We start from the raw sequence: 25,031 nt of genomic DNA, 5'->3' as shown, positions 1-25,031 counted from the left end.
AGAGGCTCCTTCCTACTACTGAACATACATGCTGCTGTGAGGTTATGAAATGGAGTTAGTGGGACCATTGAGGTTAAGAATGGAGCCAATGGCATCAAATCAGCATAGCACACTAACAAAATCTACCTACTGTACATACTTCTGGCATACGCTCCTAGCGTCTGCACTAATGACCTCACCAAGACAGTGTCCAGTGCAGGCTGCAGCAGAAGTGTATTTGTGAACAGCTAAAGTGGCATTAAAAATATGGGTACTACAGAGCTGAATCTTGTATTTGGGTATTTTGACACAGGCTATTAAATATTCAATACAATACTTGAACATATGTTTATGTGGGTGAATCTTGAGATTATCTGACAAAAAAATGTTGTAATCTGCTTTAAGAAATTTGGAGCTACATTTTCAACAGCACTGTACAAAGACCAGTCAATCTAAGGCCAGAAGACATAAGGAGCAAGTCAAAAACTGTGGTAGTAAATAACCATGCAGAAAGTAAAAGAAACCATGTTTCAATGCACAACTTAATGGTGAGGGCATGTAATTGATTTTAGAAATGTTTACAATTACTGCAAGCATTATTTGAATTGATTATTCATTTATCAATAAATGTCTGGTAATTTATTGCATGAACTAGTTTCTGATAGAAGTACTTCTCTATCTCAAAATGAGGTGGCAGTAGGTGATGTATTTCAGTAATCTGAACTGTAGTGATAAGGGTTCTCACTACATTTACTTCTATAAAAAAGGAGCAGGGTAAGGTTAACTCCAGTTTGTAGGAGAACACATTATCCTTTTACAGGTGAAAAGTTATGAATACTGAATCCAAGGAAATATATATCAGAAAAACCTAAAAACAGAGCAATTACCTTTCAAAGATTTCAGTTCATAACACTCATTACATTTTTATTCTTAGATGCTGTAACCATCTTAGGCTACAAGCATAGGTGAGATTAGTGATAACAGAAGAAGTTGGTTCCTGAATTAACTCACATCGACTTTTTCATTAGCATCAATACACAGAGCAAAACACCATCTGATGCACAGATCTTATTAAAAGAATGAAAAGTAGTACATTACATTGAGTGCAATCTGTTCAAAATGTATTTTTGTCTTTGCAAATTTATATCAAAATTGCTGATCCTAAAACAGCATATAAAGTAATATATTCGATACACAAATGTTGCAAATGAAAAACCTCTACATGAAGTGATATAAAACACTTAATTGCAACAAAATGTTGTTCACTTAGTAACTATTAAACTTTTGTACAATTGTGAGAATAAGTTATTTCTGGCTCAGAATTGAAGTATTAATACAGCTCCAAGGGATATTTTGATCAGAAGCTCTCAATGCTACATTTATGCGACTGAACTATTTCATCCAGAAGCTGTTCTGTACTAGCTTTAGCTCCTGATGCTGTGGACTCTGACATTGCAACCACAGAAACAACTGTGTAAGCTCTTGCATACAGGAGTTTGAAAAGCACAGTTTCCTTAATGGCTGGGAAGAATCTGCAGAGGTCAATGATAGCTGGTCTGCAGAGGTAGTACGAAACATCTTCAGTCAGTAATTCAAGCACAACCTCCAGCAGGCCAGCTCGGAAAGAGGCCAGCTCCCAGAGACAGTGCTTGAATTGCTGCTGCAACAATACTATAAACCTAGAGGCACTGGGAAAAACAACTTCTAATTCAGGCCTCAGGAGGCAGCAGCAGTTCCTCATTTACTGTATAGTTGCATGATTGTTAGCTGTAATGTAAATATATCACAAGAGTGGTATTTCTGGAACAATGAGGATTGATGAAGTGTCAGTACTACTTGATTTGTTCCTCCTCAGACAACTTGTTACAGCTTCATTAACAGGTTTACCAAGTTTGTTCATTCTGCTGGTTTTGTCAATGACTGTTTCACTTACCAATATTCTCAATGGCATTACATTGAATAAAATTACTTGTTTATAAGGCTTCAGTACATTAGACAGACTGACATTTTGATGTAATGCCAATCACTCTGCTTCTATGCTAATCATGTGTGGTCCAAAGTCATTTGAATGCCATATTCCCTATACCTGTGGTGCTTGGCCAGCCTTGTCCTTCGTACATCTCTGCTCACTGTTGTAAATTGATCCAAGATTCACTGTAAATTTCCTTTCCACCCCTTACTACTCAACAAGAGAAAGCAAGGCAATGTTGTCCATCGTCCATACAGCAAATTAAATGGTTCTATTATAAAGAGCAGGACTTGTAACTTTATAGAACTAGTGATAATTACCTGCCCACTACCTTACAGTCCCTTCCCCCACACATCTGCCTAAACTGACATTTGCAAAAACCCACCTTACATGACTCAATGGTGCAGTGTGCTGGACCTTAAATTGACTCCCTTGTAAGATACTGCTCAAGATTGTGGCCCTGGACAAATAGTTAACAAACATCATGGTCCACATGACAAAAAACATCAAGTTACTTGGAAATACAAAGATTTATGCAAATCACACACACTGTACTGAATTGTCCTGGGCATTCCTGTGCAAAACTGCAGATCAGCAAAGAATGTGCTTAACCATCACTCGCAGTATATCCATGAAGTGTTTTCTGGACTAAGCATGGGTTGGGTCACATGTTCCTTGATTTTGGTTTGCCTGTAAACTTCTTTCCCATATTTTCTTCCTGTGCATTTTCTGTAGACAGTAACCAATTGCCTGCTCGGTGTGCTGAATCCTGTGCAGAAATCTGGCCCGGTCATGAGCCATCTGCATCCATTGGCCCCTGCGAGCTTCACGTGAGGCAAAGGACCAAGATACCATTTTGTGAACTTCAACAACAGGAGAAAATCTGAGCTGGAAAAGAAAAACGAACAAAAATAAAATGTAAATCACTGTTTAAAAACCAAAAAAAAGGTACGTTTCACAATCTAGCGCCCCTCAATGGTTTATTGGGCAACAGCACAGCCCATTGTACTACTTGCAAAATTGTAGCCCGTGTAATCAGTGCAGGAACATAGAAACAGGAGTAGGCCATTTAGCCCCTCAAGTCTGTTTCGCTATTCAATTAGATAGTGGCTGATCCATACCTTAACTTTTGGTTCTGTATCCCTTAATGCACTTGGCTCAATAAAATCTGTCAATCTCAGTTTATAAATTCAGTTAACTTAGTCTAACCAGCTAGCGGGGGTGGGGGGGGGGGGGGGGGGAAATAAAGAGTTCCATATTTTCACAGTAGAAAGATAAAAGATTTTTTCCCCCAATTGTTGCAAATTAAGAAGCAAAACTTTGAACAGGAGGATAAATAAATAAAAAAAATTCAGGTAGGGCCTATGCCCTGGTCATAATTCAGTAACTCTGCTGTAAAGTGCTTGATGCCAGATGTAAAAAGACAGGATGAAGCTCGCTAAACTGACCTCCCCCACCTTGGTTGAATAACCCACAACTCTATTAGGCTTGCATGAAGAATGGATATTGGCAGTACAAGTAACCATGGAACTGTAACCCAGCATGGGTTAGGGAAACGTGCTAAGAAAACACAGCATTGTACAGTTTGGTGGTCATAACATGTGGTCAGAAACACCCCATTTAATGGAACAGTCAGTAAGTTTTTGGCTTGCCTTGTTGGGACAAGAAAAGAATTTCACAGTTTAAAAATTATATTGAAATAAATTCTCATAGGGTGCAGTGTGCTGGTTCTCAAAATGACAGCATACAAATTCAAGTGGTTCAAACCCAACTGTATTATCAGTGGAAAGGTGGGAACAAAACCTCCTTCAGTCCACTTATATAATTTGCCTATAATATTTGAAAAAGCTTTGGAAAGGCAAATTGCCATTTTAAAATCTATGGTGTTACGAAAATATGACTTTCTGGCTTTGATTTGTGATTGATAACCCTTTGTGTTTTTGGCTCGGAAACAAAACAAATCCCTAATTTGCTGCAGAGCTAAAAGGCTGTGCCCAAATAAATAATTAACAAATGTCTCAAAAAACACATCACACACAGTTAAAGATGTGCTTTATTATGGAAGCTATGCACCAGCCATTAACAGCAAAGTGTGAATGAGCTGTTAATCTGTTGGTCAGTTTACTGTGGAAACCCTGTAGCTCGAGTGCCATATGCACACTTAATGTTAAAAAGATGCAAAAAAGGAGAACAAAATTACAGTATACAGACAGGTGCAAAATGATTTTAGCATCCTTATTTGCAACACGGCTCAGGTGATTAAATACATTGAGGTATAGTAATGAACCTTAGCAGACTAAGAAGGTCCCAGGTTAAATCTCTTGTCTGTGTCAAGTTAGTTAATCATCCAGTAAACAAAGGGTTTAGAACTCAAACTGAGAATAGAATTAGGCTTTGGTATGATGTTCCTTCTATAATACTGCCTCCATCCTCTCCAGATTTAGAGGAAAATTGTCTATTTAAGTGAATATCTGCAGAAGATGATGGGTGGGGACAAAATAATTTAAAAGCAAGACTGAGCTTAAAATTGCAAAATACTGCAGATATTGGAAATTTTTAAATGCTGGAAACATTCAGCAAGTCAAACAGTGTCTGTAAGTAAGTGTTTCAGGTCAGTGGTCTTTCATCACAAAAAGCAGGACAAGTCCAACCCAGTCTGCCCCAGTCTACTCTCGATCATCAGTAAAGTGATGGAAGGTGTCAACAACAGTGCCATCAAGCAGCACTTGCTTAGCAATAACCTGTTCAGTGATGTTCAGTTTGGGTTCTGCCAGGGCCACTCAGCTCCTGACCTCATTACAGCCTTGGTTCAAACATGGACAAACGAGCTGAACTCCACTTGCCTGGATGGGTGCAGTTCCAGCAACACTCAAGAAGCTCGACACCATGCAGAACAAAGCAACCCACTTGATTGGCATCCCATCCACAAACATTCACTCCCTCCACCACCGACATAGTGGCAGCAGTGTGTACCATCTACAAGATGCACTGCAGCAATGCAACAAGGCTCCTTAGACAGCACCTTCCAAACCCGTGACCTCTACCAACTAGAAGGCTAAGGGCAGCAAATGCATGGGACCACCACCACCACCAAGTTCCTCTCCAAGCCACACACCATCCTGACTTGGAACTATATCGCCGTTCCTTCACTGCCGCTGGGTCAAAATCCTGGAACCCCCTTCCTAACAGCACTGTGGGTGTACCTACCTCACATGGACTGCGGTGGTTCAAGAAGGCAGTTCACCACCACCTTCTCAAGGGCTATTAGGAATGGGCAATAAATGCTGGCCTAGCCAGCAACACACACATCCCATGAATGAATAAAAGAATGGAAGACGTTAGAGATAAACACCTTTTAAGTAGAGGCCCGGACTAAAGGGGGAAGGAAAACAACAAAAAGGGTTTGATAGGGTGGAAGGTAGTGATTAAGTGACAAAAGTGACACTGATGCAATAATGAAACAAGTATTGGAACAAAACAGTTCTTGACGAAACATCACCAATCTGAAACTTTAACAGTTTCCCTCTCCTTTGATGCTGCCTGACTTGCTGAGTATTTCCAACATTTTCAGTTTGTATTTTGGCTTTGTACAGAAATCAATGGTTCCAGAAGAGGTGAAAATAGTTACAACAGAATAGCAAAATGATTACTGTGATTACTGACCTTTTTAACAGCTGCTTTCTCCACTTCCTTGCATTCTCCTTCAGGCTTTATGGATTTTTCAGACTTCCTCCATGTACAAAATCTGACAGTTTCTCCAGTGCCAGGTTTACAAAAGTGTCTAAAATGTGTCTGTGGTAATATTGGTTTCGGTGATGTTGATGATTTTACTTTGGTCAAGTTGATTCTTCCATTCTCACATTCTCCCAAACCCTGTTTATTCAAATCCACAAACACTTTTCTTTTAGTGCAAGAGTTGGTAAGACAAGCTGTGAAGTTCAAAGGATTGTAAGGGTCTGCAGTGAATAAAGATTTCCAGAGCACTTCATTCAGTTCCTGATCATTCTCATCACTAAATGAATCATCACTGCTGTACAGAGTGTCAGAATCTTCTTCTGAATCATCCCATTCTTCACTATCAGTAGAGTTGTAGTCCTCTGTAGTAGTCACCATGTTGTTCCATTCTGTTGGAGATATTGAATTTTTTGGAATTATGCAATGACTGCTCAAGTGATTGACAGCTACACATTCATCATCAGTACAACAGGTGTTGTCATCCCTGAAATGATCTTGGTTGGACTTGTTCTGGTAATGCTGACTGCAGTTCCTCTCAGGGCTCAGTTCAGCAATATCTTCTGATGTAAATGGAGGTTTGGAGGGTCCTTTGTTGCTGGTTAAATTCAACTGTGAATTAATTAGGTTTTCTTGCTGTATAGACCCATACTGTGGATCACTTCTTTTAATAGTACTGGCCACTCTTCCAAACCAAGGGAAGATCAGTAATTCTTTGTCACTTCTTTTGACTTCATCAACCTGCCCACGACTTGATGGTGCCTCTTCTAAAAGCTTGAAATGCATTGCTCTGCACAACTGAAGAACTGCAAAATATCAAATTCAAGATCAGATTGACTAGGAAAGCACACTTTCTGCTGATTTATTTTCAATCACATTTTAAGTTTAGGGAGGGGATACATCAAGCAGCGAGATTAAATAATGATCTCTTCAGTTTTAGTTTTACATACATCTTGCCTCTTTTCCAAAAATGCCAAGACGTGATGAAAAAAGGATTCCAACTTTTTACCAGGAAGATGGCCTTTGCAAAAACAGCACCAACAAGAGTGATACACCACTCGTATTCTCTCCACATGCCTGGTACAATTGCAGTTGCGACATACAACCAATTTTCCCAATCACCTTACACTCCAAATTTTCACACTCCTTTGCAAAAGACATCAATTTGTGGTGGCGTACATCCATATATTCCAGCCTTCCAACTAAATGACCATTCTGTACATGCATGAGGTAAGACAGTCAGTATTGACAGGCTATTCAACCATGGACCAAGCCAGACCCTCTATCACCTGACTTTGTCCTTATCCAACATCTACAACCATGAACTTTCCAGCGGGGTCATTGTTTTTCTTCTCCTTCTCTAGCACAAGCATTAAAGGTAAATTATAAGATCGACATCAAATCGGAGGACCTTAGGATTTGAATGACTCTGTTATATACCTTTACCAACAGAAACAAAGCCAACCATGCAACATTCAAATAGAAATATCCAAATTGCTCCACAGTGCTACACCTCATCATTCATCACAATCCAATTATTTTGAAAGTGAGCAGTTTGCCAGTTGGTTTTTATCTCAATACTATCACTACATTGAAGAGAGAGTTAAGAAAGCTTCAGTTATCAACTTCAAATGATTCTTTGAAGATTGTGGTGGTTGTTAATCTTATATGTTTGGATGATGGAGGGGAGAAAAACAAAACCCCTACAGATAGTACATATTCTGACAGGAATAACCAGCAGACATGTGATGGAGTGATTCTATAAGATCACATGACGACTATATACCGTGCCATCATCAAGTTTTACAGAAATGTTAACCCGTCACTCTGATGGTTTATCATATTATCCAAATATCCTGGTGGATAACATTTACAGATCCCTCCTCACCCCACTCTCCTACAGGTTATTACACATATTACAATACAGTACTATGGGCATTCAGTCCTCCAATTGCTTGTCCACATGCCAACAGTTTTCATATGTCTGCCTAGACAAAATAGCTTATTGAATATTCTACCATTCAGAGCATTACAACTGACCCCGATGTTCACATAATCAAGAGACAGCAAAACCCATTGATTGGTGATTGGAAGCAGGAATCCAGACTTATTTCCACAACACCCTCAACTCCTTCTCTAATCCAAGCATGCTTGAGGTTAGAATACCACCCCAGATGCTGCTCCCACTGGCACTAGTGAACTCAACAAACATTATGGCTCTGATTTTGTGGTAAGAAACTACTGGATGGTCATAAAAGACATTAGTGAAGCAGATGGGTTTTTAAGGGAGGAAACCTATTGTCCTTACCCGGTCTGGCCTATATGTGACTCCAGACACACAACAATGTGGTTGACTCTTAACTGCCCTCTCACTCAGAGATCTCAAACCACTACGAAAAAGTCAAAGAATAAAACTGAATGGACCACCCAGGATCGAATCTGACAAAGGCATACCCAGCCCAGTCAACCTTGAAAAGTCCTCCTTGGGAACTTGTGCCAAAATTGGCAGAGTTGTTCCACAGCCGAGTCAAGCAACATCCTGGCATTCATACTCACAATCATACCTTACAGCCAATATCCCAGAGTCCTCCAATCACCATCCCTGGGTATGTCCAGTTCCATTGACAAAACAGACCCACCTGAGATAGCAGCATAATGGTATAGTCAGGAAGGTGTGGCCCTGGGAGTCCTCAACATTGACTCCAGACCCCATGAAGTCTCATGGCATCAGGCCAAACATGGGCAAGGAGACCTCCTGCTGATTACCACCTACCACCCTCCCTCAACAGATGAATCAGTACTCCTCCACATTGAACACCATTTGGAAGAGGCCATCACCAAGAGTGGCTCAGTGGCACCAGTACTGACCAAGCTGGCCAATTCCTTGTGGACATAACTCCCAGACTGGACTTGCAGCAGGTGGTGAGAAAACCAACACAAGGGAAAGTTCTACTTAAACTCAGTCACATATCTACCTGTCACGGATGCATGGTAAGAGTGACCACCGCAGTCCTTGTGGAGAGGAAATCCCATCTTCACACTGAGAACGCCCTGCCTCATATTGTATGGCACTACCACCATATTAAAATGGGATAGACTCAGAACAGATCTAGCAGCTCAAAACTCAGCAATCAGCAGAACTGTACTCCACCAGAATCTGAAACCACATGGCCCACCATATCCACAATTACTATTAAACCAAGGGACCAATCTTGGTCCATTGAGGAGTGCAGGAGAGCATGCCAAGAGCAGCACCAGGGATACCAACCTGGCAATGCTACAACACAGGACTACAATCATGCTAAACAACGGAAGCAGCATGTGATAGAGTAAAGTGATCCCACAACCAACGGATCAGATCAAAGCTTTGCAGTCCTGCCACATCCAGTTGTGAGTAGTGGTAAACAGTTAAACAATTAACCAGAGGAGGAGGAAGTTCCACAAATATCCCCATCCTAAATGATGGAGGTGCCCAGCACATCAGTGGAAAAAGACAAGGCTGATGCATTTGCAACCATCTTCAGCCAGAAGTGCCGAGTGCATGATCCATCTTGGCCTCCTCCTGAGGGCCCAAGCATCAGATACCATTCTTCAACCAATTCGATTCATTCCACGAGATCAAAAAACAATTAAGTGCATTGGACACAGCAAAGACTATGGGTGACATTCCAGCTGTAGTGCTGAAAACTTGTGCTCCAGAACTAGCCTTAACCCTAGCCAAGCATTTCCAGTACAGCTAAAACACTGGTATCTACCTGACAATGTGGAAAATTATCCAAGTATGTCCTGTCTGGAAAAAGCATGACAAATCCAATCTGGCAGAGCGATGGAAGATGTCATCAAAAGCACTATCAAACTTACTTGACAATAACCTGCTCACTGATGCTCAGTTTGAGTTCCACCAGGACCACTCGGCTCCAGACCTCTTTACAGCATTGGTACAAAGATGGACAAAAGAGCTGAATTTCAGGACGTGAGGCACAAGTGACTGTCCTTGACATCAAAGCAGCATTTGACGGAACATGGCATCAAGGAGCCCTAGTTAAACTGAAGTCAATGGGAATTGTTTGGTGGGGGGCGGGGGTCCACTGGTTGAAGTCATACAGAGCACAAAAGGGAGATGCTTGTGGTTGTTGATGGCCAGTCATTGCTGCAGGAGTTCCTCAGGGCACTGTCCTGGGCCCAACCATTTTCAGCTGCTTCAATGTCCTTCCCTCCATCTTAAGGTCAGAAGTGGGAATGTTCACTGATGATTTCACACAGTGTTATGTCCCATTCATAATTCCTCAGATACTGAAGCAGTCCGTGTCCATGTGCAGCTAGACCTGGACAACATTCAGGCTTTGGCTGATAAGCAGCAAGTAAGATTCATACCATGCAAGTGCTAGGGTATTACCATCTCCAACAAGAGAGAATTCTAACCATTTCTCCTTGCCTTTCAATGGCACTACCATCACTGAATTGCCCACCATCAACATCCTGGGTAGCATCACTGACCTGAAATTTAACTGGATCAGCTACATAAATACTGTGGCTACAAGAGCAAGTCAGAGGCTGGGAATTCTGCAGCCTCAGCTCCTGACTTCCCAAAGCCTGTCCAAGGCACAAGTCAGGAGTATGATGGAATACTCTCCACTTGTCTGGATGAGTGCAGCTCAATAACACTCAAGAAGCTCAAAGCAGCCCACTTGATTGGGACCCCACACCACCTTAAACATTTACTCCCTCATCCACCAATGCATAGTGGCAGCAATGTAGCAACTTGCCAAGCCTCCTTCAGCAGCACCTTTCAAACCTCGTACCTCTGCCTCCAACAGCAGCAAGTACATGGGAACACCACCACCTGCAAATTCCCCTCCAAGTCACACCATCCTGACTTGGAAATATAATCACCATTCCTTTACTGTTGCTGGGTCAAACTCCTGGAACGCCCTCCATAACAGCACTGAGAGTGTATCTACACCAAGTCCAGGCAGTGGAAGGAGCACACAGCCACCCCCTTCCCCCCCACCAAGTAACTATCCAACCCTTCAAACACCACTTGCCCCAAGTCTGCAGTTCACACATCAGACTGGTTAACCATTTTTATTTATTTATTTTTTATTTAGAGATTCAGCACTGAAACAGGCCCTTCGGTCCACCAAGTCTGTGCCAACCAACAACCACCCACAATAACAACCCTATAGTAATCCCATATTCCCTACCTACACTAGGGGCAATTTACAATGGCCAATTTACCTATCAACCTGCAAGTCTTTGGCTGTGGGAGGAAACCGGAGCACCCGGAGAAAACCCACGCAGACACAGGGAGAACTTGCAAACTCCGCACAGGCAGTACCCAGAATCGAACCCAGGGTCCCTGGAGCTGTGAGGCTGCGGTGCTAACCACTGCGCCATGTTAGAACTCACTGAACCAGATTGGAACAAAGTCATCCATGATCCCCAGGAACTGCCTAATGGGGGTATCTGCACCTGAAGGACTGCAGCAGTTCATGGCAGCAACTCACCACCACCTGCTCAATTAGGGACAGCCAATAAATGCTGGTATTGCCAGCAATGCCCACATTCCACGAATGAATAAAAAAAAAATGGTGAGGCTAACCATGCTCACTGTTATTATGGAGTAAACTGCTGCCATTTGCATATCCACAAACACGGAAATTTGTAAGTTGCTGTCAGAGATATCCCACTCCTCCACAGGTTGCACTATACAGTACCTCATTGTAAGGCCTAGATTTTGTAAGGTAAACGGCATTCCTTCACTGCTGACCACAAAATTCAGGCCAACATGGTCAAATCTAGGAACATCTGGTCCATATGTTTTATTATTGCACAACCATCACTACTGGGGAGAACAGCAGCTGCAGGGAGTCAGCAGAGTGAGGAAAACTACAGGAGTAGTCCCAAGAATTTAAACTAAAGTGCAGCAGGAGAGAGGGGTGAACGGCATGGAAGAAAACAGAATCGACAAGTGTGGAGAAAGATGCTGCCTGACCTGCTGAGCGGTTCCTGTGGTGTTTTTATTATCTATGTTGAACGTTGTGTTTAACTTTGGTGCCCGCCACTGTGAAAACTATTTTGTTTACTCGGAGGAACCAACTTCATAGTACCGACAAGTGCACGATTAGCTGTATTGCTGCAAGTTGGATACTTGCAATTTCATTTTTAATGGCTCCGGAGGTCTCTTCGTGCAAATTAACTACTTATATGCACAGGACTGCTGACACTACCAAGACAGCAATTAAAGTTACATTGAGGATGCGTGTCAGGGGATGGTTATAGGTATCTCAAGATGTTACAAAATACAGGCACCAATTCATAAGCACAATGTAGAATCCAATACGACAGGGATTTTATACATCTCCTTACAAAAACTGACGTAGATTACCAGACAGGATGTTATACCACATGGACACAAACCTACGCAAGAAGCGAAAGAAAGTGGGCGGATCGGGGTTTCTCGTTCGCCGGGGGCGGAGGAACAGAAACGAACAATGAAAATTCAAATGAATTTTACACCAAAAAGGCACATTAGAGAGCATTAGTAATGGGCATTCTGGACATAAGGGTCCAGCATAGTTGAGTTTAGAGATGCAGCACTGAAACAGGCCCTTCAGCCCACCGAGTCTGTGCCGATCAACCACCCATTTATACTAATCCTATATTCCTATCACATCCCCACCTGTCCCTATATATTTCCCTGCCACCTACCTATACTAGGGGCAATTTATAATAGCCAATTTACCTACCTGCAAGTCTTTTGGCTGTGGGAGGAAACCGGAGCACCCGGAGAAAACCCACGCAGACACAGGGAGAACTTGCGAACTCCACACAGGCAGTACCCAGAATCGAACCCGGGTCCCTGGAGCTGTGAGGCTGCGGTGCTAACCACTGCGCCACTTGTATGATTTTACCTGGGTTGTGCTCCCCTCCCTTCACCAGGGGTGGGTATGCTATACACTAAGGTCGAATAGTAGGCAACACCAATTTAGAAAGCACTTACAGCCCGTATATCAGTTCAAATTGACAAAGCTTCATCAACCGAAAACGTGTTTCAGGAAAACAGAAATTTAGTAACACTACAATGTATTAGCATCCAGGACTAGTCCCGATACTTTGAAGGTGTACACGCACTTCTAATGTTTGAACCCTGCACTCGCTAACCCATACCCGTGTCCTTCTTACCTGTGTGGAACTGAATCAACAGTCCAAGGAAGTCCCTGAACTGTGTCATCAGAGTAAGTCCATAGTGCCACAGCACTGAGAGTGAGCCGGCAACACTCGTCATTAAGGCGGCTGAGTCTTCAGCGTAAAGATGCTTTACCAAAACCATGCGAAGCAGCAGCCAAGTGACAATGTAGTTAAATAAAGGGAAGATGGTCTGGAACGCTCCCTTTCACACAAAAATATACTTATACTAAAGGATTCTCACTCAGTCGATAAATGTTGTATCCTTGTTAATCCAGTTGCTTCTCTATTATATTCGGTCCTCACTGACTGGTTTTCAAAACCAGCTGATAGTGGGCGGGGAAACTTGATTGCAAAGTAACCAGAACTCCCTCCCCTCTTACAGAGAAACAGTTAGAAACAACGTACTTTCCCCGCTCCATAACGTCACACCGGAAACCCCGGCCTGTGCCCCGAAACTGCAGCTATGCAATTCCATTAAATGAGTCACAGACACTGTTACCAACTGCGTAGAATAAAACGGCCATAAAATATAATAGGAACGGGGTAGGGAATTCGGCCCAGCGCGCCTGTTCTGTCAATCAATAGAGGATCATGGCTGATGCTCTAGAATCACAGAATTGCTACAGCGCAGAAGGAGGCCATTCGGCTCATCCTGTCTGCACTGGCTCTCCTAACGAGCATTTCACCTAGTGCTACTCCCCTCCCTTCTCCCCGTAACCCTGCACATTCTTCCTTTTCATATAACAGTCGAATTCCCTTTTGAATGCTTCAATTGAAACTGCCTCTACCATGCTCTCAGGCAGTGCACCTTAACCACTTAAAAAGTTTTTTTTCTCATGTCACTTTTGCTTCTTTTACCAATTACTTTAAATCTGTGCCCTCTCGTCGAATCTTTCACAAGTGGGGACAGTTTATCTATTCTGTCCAGACCCCTCATGATTTTGAATATCACTATAATACCTCCTCTCAGCCTTCTCCTCCAAGGAAAACAGTCCCAACTTCTCCAATCTATCTATCTCTAACTCAACTCCAACTTTCTGCCTGATCTCCATTTCCTTTAGTATCCAAAAGTTATTGAGCTCTGTCTGAGCATCCACAGTCCTCTGGGGTAGAGGATTCCAACATGCCCAAACAGAGGGGGAGATTCAGTTGTAGTGTCATAGAGAGATACAAGCACTGAAACAGGCCCTTCGACCCACCGAGTCTGTGCCGACCAACAACCGCCCATTTATACTAATCCTACATTAATCCCATATTTCCTAACACATCCCCACCATTCTCCTACCACCTACCTACACCCGGGGCAATTTATAATGGCTAATTTACCTATCAACCTGCAAGTCTTTGGCTGTGGGAGGAAACCGGAGCACCCGGCGGAAACCCACGCGGTCACAGGGAGAACTTGCAAACTCCGCACAGGCAGTACCCAGAACCGAACCCAGGTCGCTGGAGCTGTAAGGCTGTGGTGCTAACAATTAATCCACGATTAAAGTTGCCTAAGTAAGATTCCCTCCCCTGTTTGGTTGTGAGCTAATGAGACCAAATCAAAACTACTTAAGAAGATTTATTTTTCAATTATAATTTCACAACCAGATTAAAATAGACACTATTACTTCAATTAACATAATTCAAATGAAGCAAATGCAAGAAAAATATAAACAGAAAATGCTCGAAATGTGGAGCAAAAAACAGTTAACATTTCAAATCAGCCACTATTACCATTTAATCACTCCTGCCCTCCACACTTTCAAAGGTCACTATTTCATTCTCCCCATTTTCCCTGGCTCTGCACTTGCTTATGCTGATCAACTTCCAGTTCTGATGAAAGATCATCAACTTGAAATGTTAACTACTGCTCTCTACCAATGCTGACTGACCTGCTGAGTTTTTCCACCATTTTTGCTTTTCAGATTTCCATAATCCATAGTATTATGCTTTTAAATAATTTAATTCTGTTTGTGGAAAGCAACTACAGTTAAAATAAAACTCTGGATGATGCATTAAGCATCTCTCCTGTTACATGCAAATCCTCATGCTCCATGGTACCTGTACTTGAGATCATCCTCCTCTGATCTTCCCCACACCTGATATGAGAATGATATCCGCTTATCTTTCTCCATGGTCAAAAAAGTCAACAGTTCCCATTATTTCCAGTGGGTTTGTTCCTCCAAACACAATTTATCCATTATATGCAGTGGCCAGGGTATCAGGTTTGATTACTTCATGCAGAATTTTGACAACTTCAGAAATTAAAACTTAACTCAGCATTTTTTTCACACTACAACCAAGATACAAGTCATCAAAAGTACCAAAGTGACTGTAAGGTTCTTTTGTATGTCATGTGTTATGAAAAGTACTATTTAAATACAAGTTCTTTAAGCACTATCTGCACTGGGATTTCAGCTGAGGTAATCTCCAAAGTAGCAGTCAGAAAATGGTTCCATGTAGGTAGCCCCTCTAGTTTTACTCCGAACTTTTTACACAGTGGGTTGTAGTGACTTGGAATGCCCTGCTTGAAAGGATGGCAGCTTCAATAGTAACAATCAAGAGAACTGGATAAATACAAGAAGGGGAAGGGCTATGGGGAAAGAGTAGTAGAGTGTGATTAATTGGATAGAATTAACAAAGAGCTGGTGCAGACAATGAGCCAAATGAGCACCTTCGAGCTATATTTCTATAAACTGGTTAGCAATGTGGATTATAGGAAAAAGTTATGGTGAAGATATGGCAAAATGTTGTACATACTTCCAAAATGCCAATAATCATACTAATGCATGGTTCCCTTTTTGATGCTATTAAAACGTAGACAGAAAATTTTTGTAACTCACTAGACACTGGATGTGAAATTGATGAAACTTGACTAAATCCACAAACTCCTTAGTTTTTCCCATGAAATATGATGACAGCAAGAGGAAGTGTTATATAGGGCTGGTTTCATTAAGATCAGTCAGTCATTAGAAATTTAATAATCTGGGTTCACATGCCCAAATCATTATCAAACCTAAATACAAAGAATTAAGAGTGGAATTTCCCTTTCAACAAGCTTGTTTTCCCTTGCTAGATTAGATTTGGGGAATAGACCAAATGAAACTAATGACAGCAGGCAAATGCGACAACTACAAGACCACAGCTGTTGAACTGTCCAGAATAGCCAGTCCACTTAATACAGTTGAAGCAACACTTTTATAATGACACCACAAGTCATTTGCCCCATAAAGGCAGCAGTTCAGGAGAAACAGGGCTGGTGTAAGTAGTGAGAATTGCAAAACAAGGGCGCCACTCACCAGCTGACATCAACTTCATATGTACACAAGGTCTATTTTATCAAAATTCATCTCTGTTTACAATAGGAAAAATTTGCATCGCTATGGGAAAAGAATGTAAGTTGAATTGGATAGCTTTCAAACAGCTGACACAGGCATGATGGGCCGAATGGCCTCCTGTGCTGTAAGATCATATGTGATGGAAATCATACCTGCCAAATGGAAACATTAATTTCATCATATGGAACACTACTTCAACCTTTTTTTTACTGGACATTGCACAGAACTTGTTTTTTTTAAAAAAAAACAGAACTGAGTGGCTGAAAACATGGTTGCACATTTGCATATTGAGAGACAATTGAATAGAGAGACAATGGAAGTGCTCACTGATTCAATTAACAAGATTGGTCTGGGCAACAGTGATGATCCACATCTTGTCTGTGTAAGAGCCAGCACTCCAGCCCACCACCGAGTGTGTCCAGTAATTTTTGAAGCCCAGCAACCAACTTGCCAAACTGGGGACTGTTTGAATTATGCCACACAAAAGATTCAGACTGCAATATAAAGACCAAAGAGAAGGAAGCTCTCTCTCCAGCAAAGTCCCACAGACCCATGGTAGCAGCTTCAGCACAGAGCACTTCTTCAGCCTTCTGGTACCAGGGAAGGAAGTTATAAATTGTGAACTGAGCCCCAGCGAGAACTCCAATACTTCAGCTTTTATCAAGGATATTTCCACTCAGTAACTGAATTTCCTTTATTACAAACAACAGAACGAACATACGAATTAGGAGCAGGAATAGGCCACTCGGCCCCTTGAGCCTTTTCTGCCATTCAACAAGCCCATGGCTGAATTGATTACTCTACATTTCCACCTACCAATAACCTTCCACCTGCTTGTCAATACAAATTCTGCTTCAACCACCTAATTCTTTCCTCCCCTCTGTATCTATTTGTGTGTGCGTTTCTCTTGTATGCATGTTAGTGTGTTTGCGTCACGTATTATAGTAATTTTAACCGAGTTAAGAGTGATAAGACTAATAAACTTACATCTTTCTTGTTTAAACCTAAGAAAACCTGTCTGATTGTTTCATTTGCGATTACAATTATAGTGCTGTGAGCAAAGGGCTCACTGAGGTGGTAAGCTAAAAATCACTATGTTTTAAAAGATGAACCCTGTTATGGCCAAACAAGGAAAGGGGCAAGAGGGGAGCCTGAGAAGGAGCCCAGGGGAAAACCTTTCCTTGTCATCCCCACAAATCCAAAAATGACAAAGCGTGGGAAAGTGTTAAGAGCCCAAGCAGTCCTGGGAGAGAAACAAAAGCAGGACACACAGGGGCCCTCCTCAAGCCAAAAGAGACAGTGCTTAAAGTAGGAGTGAGACCCGGAGACCTGTGTGCTTCCATTGTAATAAGGCAGGTCATCTAAGAGCTGACTGCTGGAAACTATGGGGAAAGCCTGTAGGGTTAATTGGCGTACACCCGTTCAGTGCAGGAGAAGAGCCCCTGATGGAAAGCGCAGCAGAGCAGCATGTGGCTTTAACTGCAGCAGCAGTGAGACCCAGAAAACATACTGCTGCAGGTGCAGGAAGATTTAGTAGGATTCCTGAAGGTTATCAAGATTTTGTATCTGAAGGGAGAGTAAACCCATACCCCTCAAGTGGGGCAAGCAAGCCCACAGTAATACTCAGGGATACAGAGGCCACCAGATGCCTTTTGCTGGAAAAAGGCATGACCTTTCCCCCAGAGAGTGCAATAAATACCAGAATGGTGGTGAATGATATCGGAGGGCAGTGTACGGCCATACCTTTACATTGGGTTCACTTCGGGTGCGACCTAATTTTGGGACCGATGACCGTAGGGATTGTCCCTAGTTTGCCTGTGGACAGGGTTGACCTGCTCCTAGGTAATGATCTGGCAGGGGTGAAGGTGGTAGCTTCCCCAATAGTGAAAGAGAGACCAAAGGAAGTCAGAGAGACAGGGCAGTGGCAGGAGACGGCTCCCTGTAGCTCCCCTAAATGTGCAGTGAATCGGGCCATGGCCAAATCAGCTTCCCCAGAGGAGACTGAACTGCCACTGCAGACAGATAACCATGAGGTCTGTCTGTCTGATACATTCTTTGGAAAGTTAGTGGACCCAGGGAATAGATTAAATGGAGCTTCCCTTGCTGAGGCTCAGCGAACCAACCCAGTATTAAGAAATAAAAGCAAAATACTGCGGATGCTGGAAATCTGAAATAAAAACACGAAATGCTGGAACCACTCAGCAGGTCTGGCAGCATCTGGGGAAAGAGAAGCAGAGTTAACGTTTCGGGTCAGTGACCCTTCATCGATCACTGACCCGAAACGTTAACTCTGCTTCTCTTTCCACAGATGCTGCCAGACCTGCTGAGTGGTTCCAGCATTTCTTGTTTTTATTCCAGTATTAAGAAAGTTAGCATTGGCTGCCCAGACTGAAATGGAAGCAGAGGGAGTCCCTGATTGCTACTATCTAAAGAATGAGGTACTGATGAGGAAGTGGAGTTCTCCTCACAGACCTGAGGACAAAGAGTGGACAGTGGTTCACCTGTTGGTGATGCCGCAGAGGTACCAGAGGGAAATATTAAGAATGACCCATGAGTTGTACATGTGGGTATACGAGAAACCAAAGCCCGCATAAAGCAGCAGTTTGACTGGGCAAAACTCCACAAAGATGAGGTGGAGTACTGTAGGAGTTGCCACATGTGCCAGTTTGAGGGGAAACCCCAACCTGCAGTAATATTTGCACCCCTAATTCCTATATCAGCTTTTGGGAAATCTGCCAGCAGAGGGCTGGTAAATTGTGAGGGTCCCCTGCAGAGAACAAAAGGGGACAGACAGGCACAGGACTTGCAAAAAGTTAGAGAGAAAATGGCAAAAAGGGACAGAGGGCAGGTTAAAGGAGGTCTGGGAGAATTCCCAAATGAAAACCCCTACTGCTGGGTCAACCAACCCTAAAATGTTGGAAATATTAGACCCCACAACCTCCTATGTAAATGCAGACACCCAAAGCACCCCACCAGGGTTTCTTACAGCATTTACAAAAACCTGCAGAGACAAAGAAAGTCCTTAAGAGGGCAGAGAAATCATGAGGATGATGCCTCACCTAGTCAAAGTGCCACAGGGGAGTGCAGTAAAATGTGGGCAAATACCTGCAAGCAGGAATGTCCCAGAGGACAAAGGGAAGATTATCAAATAATCCACCCCCACAGTCAGGAGAAAAGGGAACCAACAACCCTGAAGTGAACAGCACTTGCATGACTCACCAGAGCATTGAAAGTGAAGTCAGAGTGGATCCACTCACTGCCGACTCCCATGATCAGAGCTCCAAACCAGGGATAATTAAATCTAAACAAAGGCAACCTAGACAATCATAGAAACGTGTAAAACTCAAACCTCCCCAAAAACCACATGTTTATTGGGATACCCATTCCCAACGTATTGCTGACAGTAAAGAAACTTTAAATCCCTTGGGCAATACATAACCATCTCAGACCCACCTCAAGGGGAAAAGGGCAGTTTAAAGCAGCACTGCTACAAAGGAAAGACAGACTGCAACAATTTTAAGATTTCTGAATGAATGAGAATGAATCAGAGAAATGCATGTGTGCTTTCCTGTACTTTCTCTCTCTTCTAATTTATAATTAAATGCTCCCCTAATGTCACATTTCATTCGGCGAGGGTGGAGGTCTGACAAAAATTACACCTGCCAAATGGAAACATATTCATTTTGTCATATGGAACACTACTTGAACCATTTTTACTGGACATTGCACAGAACTTGTGTGTAAACAAAAACAGAACGGAATGGCTGAAAACATGGTTGCACATTTGCATTCTGAGAGACAGTTGAGTAGCGAGACAATGGAAGTGCTCACTGAATCAATTGGTCTGGGCAACAGTGATGATCCACATCTTGCCTGTGTAAGAGCCAGCACTCCATCCCCCACCGAGTGTGTCAAGTAAGCTTTGAAGTGCAGCAACCACCCCTCCCATCCAAGAACCTGTTGGCCAAACTGGGGACTGTTTGAATTGTGCCACTAAGAAAAGATTCAGACTGCAATTTGAAGTCCAAAGAGAAGGAAGCTCTCTCTCCAGCAAAGTCCCAGGGACCCATGGTAGCAGCTTCAGCTTCAAGACAGAACATTTCTTCAGCCTTCTCGTATCAGAGAAGCAAGTTGGAAATTGTGCACTGGGCCCCAATGACAACTCCAATACTTTAGCTTTTTATCAAGGACATTTCCACCAACTAACAGAATATCCTTTATTATGAACTCTACTTCAACAACACCCCCCCCCCCCCCAATTCTTTCCTCCCCTCTGTATCTATTCGTGTATGTTGCTCTTGTATGCATGCTAGCGTGGTTGCGACACATATTTTAGTAATTTTAACCGAGTTAGAGTGATAAGGCAAATAAATTTACATCTTTCTTTGTTTAAACCTAAGAAAACCTGTCTGATTGGTTCATTAGCAATTACAATTATAGTGCAGTGATCAAAGGGCTCACTGAGGGGGTAAGCTAAAATCAGTGTGTTTTGAAAGATAAACCCTGTTACAGCCAAACCAGGAAAGGGGCAAAAGGGGAGCCTGAGACCCCTCCCTCACCTGGTCGTAACACCTATAATAAATGTACACACTACTCCCTTATTTCCATTTTGGTATAACAGAGCAGTGGCACTATACACACATTGAATCAGTAAAGCAGAAGTACTATGTAATGTTAAATTCTGTATTTCAGTGTGGAAAGTACCTTTTGCATTTATTTTTACTAGTTTATTTCACCTTTCAATATGTTCTAGTTCTTAAAACTCTTAAATTTGTGATCTTTCTGTTTCCAGATACCCAAGGCAGTAAGGGGAAAATTTAGCACTCCCTTGTGCAACAATATTCTATTAATTGACATGTCCAAAGCAGAAGCTAAATGATATACACTTCAGTATGAAGCTTGCAATCCTTAGCATGCAAACTGGTTTGTTAAAATATTACCTAACCAAATTGGAACAACCCTCCCAGAATTTTTAAGCATGAAAATTAGCACGAAGTCCAGCTCAATGGAGAGCTGCTACCTCGAGGAATTTGGTAATGAGGAAATTTTAATGGTTGATCTTTCTAAAATATAATCAAGTTTTGCATTTAGCATTGAACTTAGCTGTAACTTTAACTTGTAGTTCATTTCGCAGTTTTACTCAGTGGTAAACAAGCTGCCTACTAGTGGCAGCTGCATGCTTAGTTAGTTAGGTGGCTTCTTGGAACTGTTTACCTGCTCAGCAGGGGCTGACTCAGGTTTTGGAATTTCTGCTAGTATACAGGAGGTTTTTGCTCACGCACAAAGTCCAGCTCAGTGGAGTACCGGTACGACAAAGTATGTAACTTGGGGATAAAAACAAGAAATACTGGAACCACTCAGCAGGTCTGGCAGCATCTGTGAAATGAGAAGCAGAGTTAACGTTTCGGGTCAGTAACTTGGGGAATTTGGTCAGTGAAAGAATTCGGCACCGAGAGGGAAGAGGTGCTGTACTATTTTTTTTATAAACAAGGAATGGTCTGGGTGAGGGGCCGGGAGAGCGTGACCTGGCAGCCACAGCAACGGCTGATAAATGAGATTGGAGAAAGAATGGATTTTTCACACATTTTCAGAAAAAGCAAGGACTGAGATCAGAGGATAGCAGGTAGATGATTGGTTGTTGAGTTTTTAAGGGGCGTTTTTCCTCTCTAGGGGCAGCCGTTTAAACTAGCACTGGGAAACTAAAGTGCTGTATTAAATTTACAGCTTAGATTAATTAATAGAATTCTAATTGGGGCAGGTATAGCAGTAACAGAATTAATAAGAGTATTAGCACAGAGCAGATCTAGAGGCATTTCATGTAAGTTTACACAAGGTACTAACTAGATTGTATAAGAGGGAAGAGATATTGGACAGTGGAATAGAGTAACATTTCAAAATTTGCCTATATGAAATTCAGTGGTGCCACAGTGAGAATGATAGCAATCAACTGCAACAGGGCAGAAAAACTAGCAGAATGGGTAGTCATGTGGCAGATGAAATTTAATAGATAAGTGTGAGGTGATGCATTCTGGCAAAAGATAGGGAGAGGCAATATAAACTCAATGGCACAGTTCTAAGGAGTGTACAGGAACACAAGGACCTGGAGGTTTATGTGCATTGATCTTTGAAGGCAGGACAGAGAAAGTAATTTGTAAAGCATATGGGATCTTGAGCTTCATAAGAGCTAAGGAGTACAAAAGCAAGGAAGTTATACCAAACCTTTATAAAGTTCTGGTTAGGCCGCAACTTCAGTATTGCATCCAGCACACTTCAACAAGAATGCGAGGGCCCTTGAGAGGGTGCAGAGGAGATATACCAGAATGGTTCCAGGATTGAGGGATTTTAGTTACAAAAATAGGTTGGGGAAGCTGGCGTTGCTCTCTTTGGAGCAAAGGAGATGGAGGTGCAATTTGATAAAGGTGTACAAGATTATGACAGATTTAGATAAGGGAGACAAAGAAAAGCTGTTCCCATCAGCTGATGCTACAAAAATAAGACAGGAGTTAAAGTTCTAAATTGGAGGAAGGCAAATTTTATGAAACTGAAAGGTGAGCTAGCGAAAGTGGATTGGATACAGAAGGAAAATCAGTGGTAAACCAGTGGGAGACATTCAAAAGTGAGATTCCACAGGAAGTGTAGGCATGTCCCCACAAAGATAAAGTGTGGTATGGCCAAATCCAGAGGCTTACAGGTTAGGTTGAAGCAGAAAAAGAAAGTTTATGACGATCACAAAAAATGTAATACTTTAGAAAGCCTAGAGGAGTATAGAAAGTGCAGGGGTGAAGTAAAAAAGGAAATTAGAAAAGCAAAGAGGACATGAAAATATATTGACAGGTAAAATCAAGGAAAATCCAAAGATGTTTTAACAGTATATTAAGAGCAAGAGGATAATTAAGGAAAGGGTAGGGCCTATCAGAGATGGACAAGGGAACTTACATATGTATGCAGATGATGTGAGCAGGGTCTTGATGAGTTTTTTGCTTCTGTCTTCACAAAGGAGAGGGATGATGCAGACATTGTAGTAAGAGACGTGAAATATTAGATATGATTAGCATAATGAGAGAGGAAGTACTAGAGGGTCTAACATCCACCAAAGTGGATAAATCACCAGGGCCGGATGGATTGCTTCCCAGGTTGTTAAAGGGAGGAAATAGCGGATGTGCTGAGGATTATCTTCAAATCCTCACTGGATACAGGCGAGGTGCCAGAGGACTGGAAGTCTGCGAACATTATACCATTGTTTAAAAAGGGCGGGAAAGATAGGCCAAATAATTATCGGTCGGTCAGTTTGACCTCAGTGGTGGGTAAATTATTAGAATCAATTCTGAGACACAGGATAAACTGGATTAATCAGGGACAGTCAGCACGGATTTATTAAGGGAAGGTCATGTCTTATTAACTTAATTGAATTCTTTGAGGAAACAACAATAATTGATGAGGATAGTGCAGTGGATGTGGGCTACGTGGATTTCAGTAAGGCATTTGACAAGGTCCCACATGGCAGACTGGTCAGTAAAATAAAAGCCCATGGGCTACAGGGAAATGTGGCAGGTTGGATCCAAAACTGGCTGAGTGACAGGAAGCAAAGGGTAGCAGTCAACGAATGTTTTTGTGAATGGAAAGCTGCTTCCAGTGGCGTTCCACAAGAATGTTGCCCGGGCTTGAAAATTGCAGCTATGAGGAAAGATGGATAGGCTAGGGTTGTTTTCCTTAGAACAGAGGAGGTTGGGAGTGGGGGGGGGGGGGGGGGGGGTGGTGTGTGTGTGTGTGACTGAATTGAGGTGTACAAAATTATTAGGGACTTAGATAGAATAGACAGGAAGGAGCTGTTTCCCCTAGCAGAGGGGTCAATTACCAGGGGGGCATAGATTTAAGGTGATCAGTGATTATGTAGAAATATTAGAAGGGACATGAGGAAAGACTTTTTCACCCAGAGGGTGGTAGGCGTCTGGAATTCACTGCCAGAAATGACAATGGAGGCAGAAACCCTCAATTCTTTTAAAAGGTGCCTGGGACATGCACCTGAAATGCTGTAACCAGCAAGGCTATGGACCAGGTGCTGGAAGGTGGAATTAGATTGGGTGGCTAGTTTATTTACAGTCGGCACGGACACAATGGGCTGAATGGCCTTCTTCTGTGATGTAATTTTTCTATGGTTCTAAGGACTAGGGGATGCAGATTTAAGATTTTGGGTAAGAAATGCAGGGGGGCTGTGAGTTACTTCTTTTTTTAAAGCAAGGAGCAATAATGACCTGGAACTTGCTGCCGACGAGGGTGGTGGAAGCAGAGATGAATGATTTAAAAAGGAAATTGGATGTAAGCTCCAGGGAAATAACCTTACAGGATAAAAGGGATAAAGCTGGGGAATGGAACTGATTAGTTTGCTCTACAGCAAGCTAACATGGACTCCATGGGCTGAATGGCCTCCTTCTATGCTGATATGGCTGACCAAATATGGATGCCCACCTCACTGAAATACAAATTTTTTTTCAGGAAATAGCAAGCTTCAAAAGTAGGAATCTAACAAGACCTGGACATTGCTTAGGTTAATTTTCAATAATTGTCAAGAAACAAAATTCAATACAGCATAGGTCAGTGACTGTAGGTCGCAGTAGAGCAAATGGTAATCGAGTTAGATGGTGGAGGGCAAGGTGCTCAAATATGCGTGTGTGTGGGGGAGAAAAGCAATGAGCAACAAGTACAACAAGGTCAAGTGATGGAAAGTGTAGTCAGCTGCCATGGCTTCAATAATGTCAACACTGCCTTGCTTTCATACTTCTGGTCACTGCATGCACAAAATTTCATTTGCTTTTACAGCCTCTTCTACTTGCACTCAC

General features: G+C 42.4%; 1 protein-coding gene across 2 annotated transcripts; it reads right to left on the bottom strand.

Moving 5' to 3' along the window:
- Window positions 1-740: 740 nt before the first annotated feature.
- On the bottom strand, window positions 741-13,186 carry ppp1r15b (protein phosphatase 1, regulatory subunit 15B). Of its 2 annotated transcripts, none has more exons than XM_068046872.1 (3): window positions 13,113-13,186; window positions 5,612-6,486; window positions 741-2,836 (listed from the first exon to the last, which is right to left on the bottom strand). In XM_068046872.1, exons 2-3 carry the CDS (start codon window positions 6,464-6,466, stop codon window positions 2,597-2,599), a joined length of 1,095 nt encoding a protein of 364 aa, XP_067902973.1. In that variant the 5' UTR covers window positions 6,467-6,486; window positions 13,113-13,186; the 3' UTR covers window positions 741-2,596. The 2 variants fall into 2 exon arrangements, with proteins under 2 accessions (XP_067902973.1, XP_067902972.1); XM_068046871.1 differs by having other exon boundaries at window positions 12,866-13,180.
- Between the last annotated feature and the right edge of the window lie 11,845 nt (window positions 13,187-25,031).

The sequence above is a fragment of the Heterodontus francisci genome, chromosome 14 (assembly GCF_036365525.1).
Source record: "Heterodontus francisci isolate sHetFra1 chromosome 14, sHetFra1.hap1, whole genome shotgun sequence".
NCBI lineage: Eukaryota > Metazoa > Chordata > Chondrichthyes > Heterodontiformes > Heterodontidae > Heterodontus > Heterodontus francisci.
This window is presented reverse-complemented; position numbering and strand designations above follow the sequence as displayed.